Source organism: Mesoplodon mirus, assembly GCF_964341445.2.
Source record: "Mesoplodon mirus genome assembly, chromosome: 16".
Classification (NCBI taxonomy): domain Eukaryota; kingdom Metazoa; phylum Chordata; class Mammalia; order Artiodactyla; family Ziphiidae; genus Mesoplodon; species Mesoplodon mirus.
This window is the reverse complement of record NC_138992.1, coordinates 41,907,920-41,922,193: the sequence shown is the minus strand read 5'-3', so window position 1 is coordinate 41,922,193 and position 14,274 is coordinate 41,907,920. Positions and strand designations below refer to the sequence as shown.

At 39.5% G+C, this 14,274-nt stretch overlaps 1 protein-coding gene across 1 annotated transcript; it reads left to right on the top strand.

The window, feature by feature from the left end:
- Positions 1 to 3,499: 3,499 nt before the first annotated feature.
- On the top strand, positions 3,500 to 4,616 carry LOC309792106 (Y-box-binding protein 2-like; the record flags this gene model as incomplete). Its single annotated transcript, XM_082601380.1, is given in 2 exon segments — positions 3,500 to 3,633; positions 3,635 to 4,616. Coding segments are annotated over 2 exon segments (1,116 nt in total).
- Between the last annotated feature and the right edge of the window lie 9,658 nt (positions 4,617 to 14,274).

The window sequence follows — 14,274 nt, the reverse complement described above, 5'->3', positions numbered from 1 at the left end:
GAGCCCCACGCCCAAATCTAGACCTCACCAGCCAGCTGTGGGAAATAGTAGGGTCCGCTAACAGCCTCAGAACACCTATTCGTGTCTGCTGCTTGGAGAATCTGCCTCCCAGGGACGGGCAGTGACGCCCACTAACTGCGGCCTAAGGGGGAGCCCCAGAGGACTCAGAAGAGTGCGGTGAGTTCTGGAACATGCCCTGAGTGGTGAGTCCAAGGGCAGAGGGAGTGGAGGGAGAGCCCCAGCTTTCTTATTTAAACGAACAGCTCACGAGAACCGAGAAGGAGTCCCTCTCCACTACTGAGGGGCACAGTGTGTGAGGTACGTGGGATGCGATGCACTGGCTGTTAGGCTCTCCACAGTCCTGGGAGGAGCAGGTATAGAGGAGAGAGAATAAAGCCAGAAATGCTCCCTTTAAAATTCCCCCCAAAGGCCCCTTCTATGGAAATATAAAGATGGAGGAGAAAGATTCCTCCCTGAAAAACCTACCTGGCAGGACTGGTAAAATGATTAAAGGAAGCATACATGAAAAGCTCCTTAACATGATTATATATATAGTAGATAGTCCATAAAATTAGTTTAAAAAGAACAGTCCTTGAACCATATGTCTGAACTCCAACAGGAAGAAGTTGCCAGTTATTACTAATGACTAATTTTTCCACAAGCATTTTAGTCACTCCTTGTAGATTATTGCTATTATTAAGCACATAACAAGCTTTGTTGGCATAGAACTATGCATTGCCTTGAAGTGAAAATACACAGTAATTTGATAGAAAAATTTATAGGCAGTGTAGAACCCCTTAAATTGAATTAGATTCTTAAATATAGTACTTATAGTACCCTTGATGTAAGCTTTTTTAAAGCATTAGGGGAAGCAAACAAACAAGGCCTATATTTTTACATAGGGTGTTTTATGTTAAATACTGCAATATTTATGTTTGGCACTGTTCACTCCATGGGAAAATATAGGCTGTGTGTCTTTTATTCTCTTGATAGTTCAGACTCACTGATACCCAAGGGTTTACTACACCCACAGATTTTGTCACAATACTTATATTTTGAAAGGCATTTTTACCATTGAAAAGCAATCCAAGTCTAATTCTATAATTGTTATATACTGTAAGAAGTTATTATTTAGTATGTGTGAAGTACCTAGAATATCTATCGGCAGTGAATATGATATAACATAATCTATTTTACACAGTAAAATGGCTTGCCAGGATCTGTTTTATTTCCAACCGATGGCCAATTTAAAGACTCTTGTTTCTTTCTTTCTTCTTTCTTTGCCTTTTATTAAATTTACTGTCAAAACAATCAAGTGCAAATAATCCAGTTCTCCTACACCTACTTAGAACAAATGGATTCTGACTTCCTCATTCGTTTCAAAAGTTAATGTTTTGCCTACGGACTGTTTAAATATTCCTTTCTTTGAGGAATTCTGATAGCTCAGGTCTTGAAATACAATATTAAAAGTCAACAGCAATATTCTTATTTCCTAGGGCTATGTAACATACCAATTTTTCTCTCAGAAATAGCCAAAGACAAGCACTTTTTTTTTGCTTTTAGTTGGAAGAATGCAATGATGTTTAGTAGTTGGGAACTTGGAGATGGCAAAAAGAGACTATTTTCTGGAGGAGACTGCAGCAGTCAAGGATCTATTGACCAAAGGTCAGATCCTGAGCAAAGAAACAAGGCTTTCTGAAAGGAAGAACATACATTTCAGAGTTGTACTCTCTCCATCAAACTGTGCTAGCATTTGCTTACCTAGGTACTATGCCAGCTAAAAATAGTAGAAAGTAAATTAAGATAAAAATACAATCAAGAACAGTAATAACACCCATTATTTACTGAGTACCTTTTATGTGTCAGGTGCTTTACAGATTCACCCAAGTGTTTTTGCAAATGAAGAAACCAAAGGTCTGAGAGGTTAAGGACATTAGCAAGATCATGTAGCTCATAGATCATGCAGCAGAGATTCAAGCCAACTCAAAGTCTATGCTCCTTCCACTAAACTGTTATCATGTAAGAAAAAAGCTACACTCATCAAACTGATCATTTGTGTTTCATTTGTACAGAAAATCTAAGCTATTTAGATTCTAGTCCACTGCCACCTATGAGCACTATTTCTGTAGGGAGGGACCACACTAATTTCAGTTCAATCACACTGACTCAAAGGCATGTGTGTGTTTATGATCATAAATACCTCTGTGATTCAAAAAGGCAACAGTTCTTCCATTTTTCCAATCCATCAATTTGACTGCTTCAGAAGAAAACACTCCTACATGAGGTGTTGCATTCTGATATAAGCTTTTTAATGAAGAAAGGGAATTAACATTCATTGTGCCAGGTCTTTTGCAGGAATTTGCTTTTGTGATCCTAAAAGAACTTTATGGGAGGGTATAGTAGGTCCATTTTATGGATGAGGAATTAAAATCTCACAGAGGACATGTCAGTTGCCCGAGAACATAGAGAAAGACAGTAGTCCAGCTCTCTTGAACACAGAATGGTGATAACACAGACACAGAAGGAATAAGACAGACCTAGGGTCCAGTCCATAACGATAACCTTGCCAGCCTCTGGACTAGGCATAGGGATATCAAGAAAGACTAAATTTCTATCATTTATTTTGCTTATGGGTAGCAGTTTCTTCAGTGACCTAGTTCTGTGGTGTGGCTTTTCAGAGTCATTCTTGAGAGCTCTACCAAGAGTACATTTCCTAAACTCTCAGGATGACTTTTTAACCCATCTAATTTCCTGTAGAAAGTCCCTCCCTGCTTAAAGAAAGTGTAGTGGATTGGTGCTCTGTTAGATAATTCTTATTGATACCCATGAGAATACAATGGGTTAGTGGAATTTGTGAATCAGCCCGCATCATTTACACCTTAATATTCATTAATATTTTAGACTTTAGGCATTACAATTCAGGAAAATGTGTATCCTTATAGTTTGTTTACTGGAGTGCCTCATCTCTTTGCCCTGTGTGTGAAAGAGAAAGTGAAAAGAGAAAGACTAAGGAAGAAAGTGGGGAAGCCTTTCTTTAAACAGAATAAAAATAAAGAATAACCACCAAGAAGTATTAGAGAGCATATCACACAGAAAGATTAAATATTGTTTAAAAGTTATCTCTTGATATTAGTTCAAGACTTACAAATCGATTATGAAGTTTGGAACACACTGGTCTAAAGAGGTTGTGTCCGGCGCGAAGTCCAGGAGGCGGGGCTGGCGTGCTGGCCCGGGGTGGGGGTGGGGGTGGGGTAGCTTCGCTAGGACTGGCCTGTGGCCGGGAGGTGGGGCCTGCGCGCGCCGCGACTGCGGGCTCCGATTGGCCTCGGCTCAGGGCCCGCTGCCGGCGTGCAGGCGAGGCTTGGGGCGCGAGGACCAAGCCGGGCGGTGGGTTCGCGAGCCAGGGGGAGGGGCCGGGCCGGTGGCGGCGGCGGTGGCGGAGGAGGAGGAGGAGGAGGAGGAGGAGGTGGCGGCGGGGGCCGGTACTGGGCCCAGCGGGATGAGCGAGGCGGAGGCGGCAGTGGTGGCGACAGCGGCCCCCGCGGCCGCGGTGCCCGCGACCACGGTGCCCGCGACCACGGTGCCCGCGACGGCGGCAGGGGTGGTAGTGGTTGTGGTTCCGGTGCCTGCAGGAGTCACAGAAAGCAGGCAGCGGGGCGGGCGGCAGCGGAGTCGGAGCCGCAGCCTCCTCGGGCCCCGCTGCTGGGACCCCCTCGGCGCCGGGCTCCCGCACCCCTGGCAACTCAGCGACGGCGTCCTCGGGGACCCCCGCGCCCCCGGCCCGGAGTCAGGCGGACAAGCCGGTGCTGGCAATCCAAGTCCTGGGCACTGTCAAATGGTTCAACGTGAGGAATGGTTACGGATTCATCAACAGGAATGATACCAAGGAGGATGTCTTTGTTCACCAGACAGCTATTAAAAGAAACAACCCGAGGAAGTTTCTGCGCAGCGTTGGAGATGGGGAGACTGTGGAGTTTGATGTCGTGGAAGGAGAGAAGGGCGCAGAAGCTGCTAATGTAACTGGGCCCGGAGGGGTGCCAGTGAACGGCAGCCGCTATGCCCCCAACCGACGAAGGTTCCGCCGATTCATCCCCCGGCCCCGTCCAGCTGCCCCGCCACCCATGGTGGCAGAGGCTCCGTCGGGCCGGACAGAACCAGACAGCGAAGGGGAGCGTGCTGAAGACTCCGGGCAGCGGCCCAGACGACGGCGCCCACCACCCTTCTTCTACCGACAGTGCTTTGTGCGAGGCCCTCGGCCCCCCAAGCAGCAGCAGCCCATAGAGGGCACTGATGGGACAAAACCCAAAGAGAGAGCCCCGTTGGAGGAGGACCAACAGCAGGGAGATGAGCGGGTACCCCCACCCAGATTCCGGCCCAGGTACCGAAGGCCTTTCCACCCCAGGCCACCCCAGCAGCCCACCACAGAAGGTGGGGATGGCGAGACCAAGCCCAGACAAGGCCCCACTGACGGTTCCCGGCCTGAGCCCCAGCGCCCACGAAACCGCCCCTACTTCCAGCGGAGACGGCAGCAGCCCCCTGGACCCGGGCAGCCCACAGCGCCGGAGACCTCAGCCCCCATCAACAGTGGGGACCCCGCAACCGCCATACTGGAATGATTCCAACTCAAAGGACACCCAGAGCCACCATCTGGTATCTGCCAGTTTTTCCAGCTGACCTGGATCCTACCCAGCACCTCCCTCCCCACTTTCCCACAATTCATGACATCAAAACACCAGCTTTTCCCCTTTTTCCTGGAGACTCAGGAGGACCAAAGCAACAGCCTTTGCCTTTTTTTTTTTCTCTCTCTCTCTCCCTGACCAAGGGTTAAAGGAAGGGATCCATCCTTATAATTCAGAGGCACCAACTCCCTCCCCTAAATCAGGCTGAGAAGGAACCAGCCAGCTCTTACCTCCTCCTGGTTGTTTTTCTTTCCCCTCCCAGTTTATTTTTTGTTTCCCCACTACCCCCTACCTCTGAAGCCATTTTATGAACCTTCATGTGCCACCTGAGCCTCCAGTAAAAACAAAAACAGGCTTAAATAAAATTAAAAAAAAAAAAAGAGGTTGTGTCTTAAGGGGTTCTTATTCCTCCACCATCTTTGAGAGACGTTTCTCTTCCCCGCCCCCAACTTTCTAGTCTTCCACATTTTTTCCAGAGGAAGTTTTAAGTGTGTCCTAGTAGTTGGAGTTTTGCCACTAAAATCAACCCTTATTTCCAGCCCTATACCCAACTACCCAACCATTTAAACGTGTTGAGTTTGACTTACCTCCAAGATGTCAAGAAACCAAATTATTAAACAAAATCGAGTCGAAACTCAACAAAGCAGCAATTCTTTTTACAATATCCCTGAAGAATAGCCATTAAACCTCTGTCTGAATAGTTATGTTAATACTTTTGTTGCCTAATTAATTAAGAGAAGGAATTCAGGTCAGATGTGAAGAAAAGTCAGGTATTCTTCCCTAAAAACAATAAGCCACTTGGTTTTAACATTAATGTTCCTTGAAAACATTATGTTTATTTACATTGTGTTTCCTCCTCTACCACCCCAATTCAGGTGTAAACAAAGTGATAAAGTGCTAGCCTTTTCTGGTGCATCTGTTAACACAATATTAGCTTCTAACAGCTGAGGATGGCTGGACCTTCACCTCTACTTTATTTCCTCAATTGTCAGATGCATACATACAGGCATGACTATATAAATAAAACCTCAGAAATAAACATATGCAGAGAATCATATGCTCAAACTAAAATATCTTAACACCACTCAATCAACTGATGTTTTAGTCTTTTCAAATTCAAGTGATGATCAAAGATTCATTCTGATGCAGGTTGGTGTGGTCATCCACATGCAACTACAACATTGCTGGGAGCCCTTGAGTGTTAAGTTATGCTAGAAAGACGTAAAATAATTTGTCTAGATTTGGAACAGGAGTCACAAACTCAAAAGCTTACAGCAACCTAAATGTCGTCCATCGACAGATGAATGGATAAAGAAGATGTGGTACATATATACAATGGAACATTACTCAGCCATAAAAAGGAATGAAATTGGGTCATTTGTTGAGACATGGATGGATCTAGAGACTGTCATACAGAGTGAAGTAAGTCAGAAAGAGAAAAACAAATATCGTATATTAACGCATATATGTGGAACCTAGAAAAATGGTACAGATGAACCGGTTTGCAGGGCAGAAATTGACACACAGATGTAGAGAACAAACGTATGGACACCAAGGGGGGAAAGCCATGGGGAGGTGGGGGTGGTGCTATGATGAATTGGGCGACTGGGATTGACATGTATACACTGACGTGTATAAAATTGATGACTAATTAGAAGCTGCTGTATAAAAAAGTAAATAAAATAAAATTCAAAAAAAAAAAAAAAAAGCCTACAGAGACCAGGCAGATGACAGAAATGCCTGAAGTTGTGAAGAAACTGAACCTCCAGGGGAACCTGTGCCCACCTTAAGGAAGTCCCCACTACTCAGCACTAGCAAATGTTTTCTGCCAAAAGGGTTGGCTCAGTGTTCTAGATTTTTCTATTTTTTAAGAGAATCCAGACAATTTTTTAAAAAAGATAATCTCTTTATTTTTAAATGTTGGACACTAGTACAATTAAAAACACAAAAACAAAAGCAAACTACAGGCCAAACAAAATATATCTGTAGGCTCACATGTCTCCAGTTTGGTAAATTTGTTTTAGGCAGATGGGCTATTTTCAGCTCTTTTCCTAAAATTCAATATTTATGTTCATTTATTTATATACTCAGACATGACTAAGTTATTTCTCTAATGTTTTTAAAGTGCTTAAGCTAAACCAGATGATTTGTCTTTGAGACAAATCATCTTAGATCAATGGCTGTTAGTAAGGTAGAGGCAGTTCTTCAAGACTAGGGTGTAATGGGGGAGCCAGAAAGAAAAGAAATATTTCCGTGTAGAAATTATTGTTAAAGATAGTCTTAGGGTCACTGTCCCATAGAAGTTTCTGCAATGATGAAATGTTCTGTATCTGCTCTGTCCAATATGTTAGCTACTTGCTGCCATGATATGATAGACACTTGCCACTAGCCCTTGAAATGTGGCTAGTACAAGAAGATAATTTTACATTTTATTTAACTTAATTTAAATTTAAACTTAAATAGCTGCATGTGGTTAGTGGCTACTGTATTGCACAGCACGGGTCTAGATGTACATGTCAGAATAGAACATCTGGTTCAAAACCTACCAATCCTATGTATATCCTTATTAGATTTTCAACAGTTAAATTGTCAAAATTTTAAATTGGAGTAGTCAGATAAATAATAATGGTAGCTCTTGATTAGTTCACTATTAATTTTCCTGCTTATTAGTGACATTTATCATCTTATAATATTAAACATTTGAATTTCCATTTTGAAGTATCCTGTTCATGTACTTTGATCATTTTTCTATTGAGTTGCTTTTCTTTCTCCCTCTCTCTTTCTGTCTCTACCTCTTCTTCCCTTCTCTCCTTCCTTCCTTTCTTCTTTCCTTCCTCCCTCCCTTCTTTTTTCCCTCCCTGCCTTCCTTCCTTCCTTCATAATTTGTAGAAGTAATTTATAAGTTCTCAGTTTTAATCTTTTGCATATTATATGAATCATGAATATCTTCTCCCAATCTATGCATTGTCTTCACTTTGTAGTGTCTTATTTGATCTGAAGTTTAAACATTTTAATGTAGTTGATGTATCTAGCACTTTATTGTTTATGCAGTTTGTGCTTTATTGAAGAAATTCTTTTGGAACTAAAGTGTATTTTATCTGATATTAATATGGCTAGATTAACATTCTTTTCGTTTAGGTTTGCCAGATTTAGTAAATTAAATTATAGGACACACCATTAAATTTGACGTCCAGATAAACAATGAACTTTTTTTCACCTTGGTATAAGTTTGCCCATGCGATATTGGGACATACTTGTCATAATAAAAAATATTCATTGTTTATCTGAAATCAAAATTTAACTGGTCATCTTGTATTTATTTCATCAGGCAACTCTATTTTGCTTAGAAAATACCTAGTATATACTTTTCTCCCATTTTTCTTCCAAACTTTCAAGATCCTTGTGCATTAGTTGTGTTTTTCATAAGTAGCATTTAAATGAAATTTAGTTCCTTACCCAACATAAGGATCTGCCTTTCAAAAGGCAAACTAAATCTATTTACATTTATCATAATTATTTTCTTTTAATATTTACCATGGTTTTACTATGCTTAATTTTTTCTCTTTCTCTGCTTTTTCCTATATTGATTGGGTTTTCTTTATTCCTGGTTTTACACTCTACTAACTTGAATGATATGACTCTGTTATTTTAATTGTTGACTTTAATGTTTATTTATTTATTTATTTATTTATTTATTTATTTATTAATGTATTTATTGGCTGCGTCGGGTCTTAGCTGCAGCACACAGGCTCTTCTTTGTGGTGCGTAGGCTTCTCTCTAGTTGTGGCGTGCAGGCTCCAGAGTGTGTGGGTTCTATAGTTGTGGCATGTGGGCTCTCTAGTTGCAGCACACAGGCTCTCTACTTGTGGTGCGTGGGTTTAGTTGCCCCGCAGCATGTGGGATCTTAGTTCCCCTACCAAGGATCAAACTGACATCCCCTGCAATGCAAGACGGATTCTTAACCACTGGACCACCAGGGAAGTTTTCATTAAAGCTATATTTGATTATTTTAGAGCTATGCATACTCTTTTGTCATATTTGAATGCAATTTTTCTCATTACTTAAATCGCCTCTTTTATGTGTACTTAAAGTTTTAAAAGTCATCTATTTTTATGGTCTCTGTTAGTTTGCCCTCTGAGAATATTTCAAATTTGGAGGAAATATAATACATATTTTATCTTTTGTGCATTTTGATTCCATACTTCCATTTATACTGTGTTTTGGAAGCATTTAGTTATCTCTGACTTTTTAGAGCTAATATATTTTAATATCCCTTAGTATTTCTATTTACTGTGATATGTCTATTGATGTTACAAATGTGTGTTAAAGTCTACTCTGCTTAAGTTAGAGTTGCAGTTGTTGTTACAAGATAAGAACCTCTGTGATTGAGATATTTATGGATGTTTATGCCTCATAAAATAATACACATAAAATGCGTCTTTTTATGTGTGTGCATATATGTGTGAATGTAGCTTGCTACCTAACATCTATATATATCTAGTGAATATAAATACACACACACACACACACACACACACACAAAGTACTAATTCTACTGACCATTACTGTGATGGTGCATTGACGTGAAAACTGAACATATGTCACATACCATAGGGAGACACATGGAGCCACTGAGCCATAGTCTTTATAATGAAAAGTTTGCAGTGCTTATAAGTACAGAACAGTCTCACCTATTATGATAGCAGTGTTTGCAGAGTACTTTCATGTACATTCTCTTAATTTTTTCCAAAAATTTTTTGGGCGGAGGAAAGATATTATAAGCCTCTATTTGTAAATTAGTAATTGAGACCTTAAAGAGTTTTTAAAAGATTGGTTCAGAAAGTGTTTTCTTTACTTAAAATGAATTTCTAAGCTTCTGTAAAACTCAGTTCCAATGTCAGGCAGTATTTGATTTGTTACTACAGAGTATGAACCTTAATGAAATAAACATATTTTAACTAGAGTTTTGTGGGGTTTTTTCATCACAAAACCTTACCTGAAAGATTAGAATCATGAAGAAAGCCTATCAAAAGCTGGCTAATTTCAGAACACAAACTCATCATGACCACATGTACCATTTAAATTAAACATGATAGCAGATGTTTATGTCTTTAAAATTATAGTAAAATAGGTATCATTTTCTCAGATACATCTTATACTAAATAGTTCAATGATTTATGTTGCTATTTTAATTGAAATCAATTTTATAGGGAAAATGACTTAATCATGTGTTATGTACAACGTTTTGCCTGGTTAATTTCATAGCAGAATCCCAACCTCATGGGCTATGCAACCAAAACCTTAAAAAGCCAGCTGAATTTCAGAGATAGTATAGAAAGAAAGAGAAAACTTCTGGGTTTCTTCTTATATATCAAGACCAATGAAGAGAGATTTTCTTTTCTTAATAAAGAAAATGATGCAGTTGCCTTTAAAAGGATACAAATAAGAAGAAGGATACCTGTTGACAACAGATATACTCAAAGAAGTTACTGTGACTAATAAAATAATATAATTTATAAGCAAACAAAAGTCATTCCCATTTTTCTAATTAAAGGAATGACTTGTCAAGGAGCAGTTTTAAACTTATTCATCATCCATATACTACAGACTGAAATTTCAGTTGTTGGAGATGTATCTATAAAGATTCAACACATGTGACACTATGTTAGGAGTCAGGCTACTGCTGAAATGAGCATCTGTGTAAGAAAGGAGGGTTTCTACAGCAGTGTCCTGCTCACTTCACATTGCATTGCAAGAGTGGAGGTTAGGGAAATAAAACATGGTAGGAACTCTCTTCTAAGCATCTGTTGGCAGTAGAAACATCTGTCCTATTCACTGCAATGTACTCACTGCCCTAAACCCAGCTTAACCTATATAAACCACTTAATATTTACTGAAGAAATGAATGAATGAAGGTTGAGTACTAAAAATGACATATTACCACTTCCTTCACTTTTTCTTCCAAGGTCAGACCAAATCCAAGTTGGATATAAAATAGGCTTTACAAGACCATACCAATTGCTACCTAAAGGACTTGATGTTAAGTTTACCTCTTAGATCTTTGTATGCATGCCAGAATATAGACATCACACTGCTGTTTTATCAACTAAGTTTTCTTCATGGCCATCCATAGAGGTCTCAGTGTCCTGGTGATCACACCCATGCTTTGGGAAACACAGCTATTTCACCTGCCCAGTTAAATAAATTTAACATCAGATGTTTGCTTCTGCCTTATCTTTATTTTAATAGAACAACATCCCTGTAGTTTGGATATCTAGCTCTCCTTCTTACAGAATCAGCACTCCCTTCCTTTGGGGAGCTGCTCCCCCAACAGCTGTAACCACATGCCTTAGTGCGAGTTGCCAATCATATTATTCTTCCATCTCCTCCCCTAGGCCAATTTAAGTTCCAATTGGATTGTGAGGTTAGACCAATCAGAATTTATGTTGGACTTTTTGAAATGAAATGTAGAAAGAGGTGTAAGCACTTTCTGTGTAAATCCGTGAAATATGGAGAATGGATTTGTTGATGATCAAATTATTTTATATATGTGAATGGAAGCAGTCAGAAAACTAAGATAATGAGAAAAGCAGATGAGAGAAAGAGAGAGAAGGAAGGAAGAGGAGGAGAAGGTGAAGGAGAAGGAGAAGAGAGAAACGAGAAGAGAAAAATGGTGAGGTTGGAGCTCAAGGATCCAATTTTTCCCCGGAGATTTAACTATATCCCTAATCATCCCTCAATTTTGTGAGGAAATAAATTGTTCTTGTTGCCCAAGTTAATATAAATGTTTATTACTTTCAGTCCAGATCCCTAACTGATACTAATAGTAAACTGGTAGCTGGACAGAGCTGCTAGATAATTATTATCTACCTACCTCTATCCAGCTGAATGGGCTCCACTACCTACTCTGAGAATCCCATATCTGACTGGTGTCTGCATCGTACTACTCACATGCCTTTGGACATCAAGTCTTGCCTTCAGCTGTGAGCTTCTGTTGTTCTATCTGTCCCAATCCAACACCTTTACTTGGTGTTATCACACTCCAGGCTCCAATGACCCCTCAGCTATGTTCACAGAAGTTGCACAAGGTCTTTTTTGCTTTTCACTAATATGTTCCTATCCTTTTTATTTTTAGGAAAGTTTTTGAAGCAAGGCAATATAATGGTTACTTCTGTGCTTTAAAAAGATAACATCACATCTGTGTGAAGGATAAGTGATGAACCAGGGCTACACTTGAGGTCAAGTAGACAAGAAACTAATGAGAGTGGAGGAAGGTCTGATGAGAGGAAGAAGCAATAAGGATGAGAGGATGTGAAATACGCACTAGAGGAACTGAAGAGAGTGTATCACCCAATTTACTGAGTTATTAGATGTGAAATTCTAGATTTCTTCACTTGTATAATTATTCAAATGAAAGTTTTAAGGAAATAGCACCTTACATATTTTTTAAAAATAAACAACAGAAAATTCAAGATTTAACAATGCAAAAATATTGTTTGGAGAAAATGAAAATGGTAAGGGGTGGATTGCAAAGTAAACAGTTTTGGCTGTAGCTGATGTCATGAGGAAAAATTTATCATTGGCTGGGTTTGGGGGGAGGCGTGGTCATGTAGAGAGTGGTGGTAGGTCCAGTGCAGAGTGAGAAGGCTTCCAGGGTGCAATGTTGGAAGTAACTTTTCTTACACTGAAAACAAACAAAACAAGAATGATAAATATATTTTCTCATTCTGAGGGTTATCTTTTTGCTTTGTTTATGGTTTCCTTTGCAGTGTAAAAGCTTTCAAGTTTCATTAGGTCCCATTTGTTTATTTTTGTTTTTATTTTCATTACTCTAGAAGGTGGATCAAAAAAGATCTTGCTGTGATTTATGTCAAAGAGTGTTCTGCCTATGTTTTCCTCTAAGAGTTTTATAGTATCCGGTCTTACATTTAGGTCTTTAATCCATTTTAAGTTTATTTTTGTGTATGATGTTAGGGAGTGTTCTAATTTCATTCTTTTACATGTAGCTGTCCAGTTTTCCCAGCACCACTTATTGAAGAGATGCCTTTTCTCCATTGTATATTCTTGCTTCCTATTTCATAGATTAGGTGACCATAGGTGCGTGGGTTTATCTCTGGAATTTCTATCCTGATCCATTGAGCTATATTTCTGTTTTAGTGCCAGTGCCATACTGTTTTGATTACTGTAGCTTTGTAGTATAGTCTGAAGTCAGGGAGCCTGATTCCTCCAGCTCTGTTTTTCTTTCTCAAGATTGCTTTGGCTATTCATAGTCTTTTATGTCTCCATACAAAATGTAAAATTTTTTATTCTAATTCTGTGAAAAATGTCATTGGTATTTGATAGGGATTGCATTGAATCTGTAGATTGCTTTGGGTAGTATAGTCATTTTGACAATATCCCAACCAAGAACATGGTATATCTCTCCATCTGTTTGTGTCATCTTTGATTTTTTTCATCAGTATTTTATAGTTTTCTGAGTACCAGTCTTTAAGCAAGAAACAAGGGCTTAATCTCCAAAATATACAAACAGCTCATGCAGCTCAATATCAAAAAAACAAAAAACCCAATCAAAAAATGGGCAGAAGATCTAAATAGACATTTCTCCAAAGAATACATACAGATGGCTAAAAAGTCCATGGAATGATGCCCAACATCACTAATTATTAGAGAAATGTAAATCAAAACTACAATGAGGTATAACCTCACACTGGTCAGAATGGCCATCATCAAAAAATCTACAAACAATAAATGCTGGAGAGGGTGTGTAGAAAAAGGAGCCCTCCTACAGTGTTGGTGGTACCAACTGTACCAGCACCAACTGGTACAGCCCCTATGGAGAACAGTATGGAGGTTCCTTGAAAAGCTAAAAATAGAGCTACCATATGATCCAGCAATCCCACTCCTGGGCACATATCTGGAGAAAACCATAATTTGAACATATACATGCACCCCAATATTCATTGAAGCACTATTTACAATAGCTGGGACATGGAAGCAACCTAAATGTCTATCAACAGAGGAGTGGCTAAAGAAGATGTGGTACATATATACACTGGAATATTACTCAGCCATAAAAAAGAGTGAAAATGCCATTTGCAGCAACACATATGTGCCTAGCGATTGTCATACTGAGTGAAGTGTCAGATAGAGAAAGACAAATATCATATGATATCATTTATATGTGGAATCTAAAAAAAAGGGTACAAATGAACTTATCTACAAAACAGAAATAGAGTTACAGATGTAGGAATCAAACTTATGGTTACTAGGAGGTAAGGGGGCGGGGAGGGATAAATTGGAAGATTGGGATTGGGATTGACATATACACATTACTATGTATAAAGTAGATAATTAATAAGGACCTACTGTATAGCACAGGGAACTCTACTCAATACTCTGTAATGGCCTATAAGGAAAAAGAATCTAAAAAAGAGTGGACATATGTATATATATAACTGATTCACTTTGCTGTACACCTGAAAGTAACACAACATTGTAAATCAACTATACTCCAATAAAAATTAAAAAACAACTACAAAAAAGAACAATGACAAAAATCCTCATGGGGAGAGTTAAATATATGGCCAACAGAAGA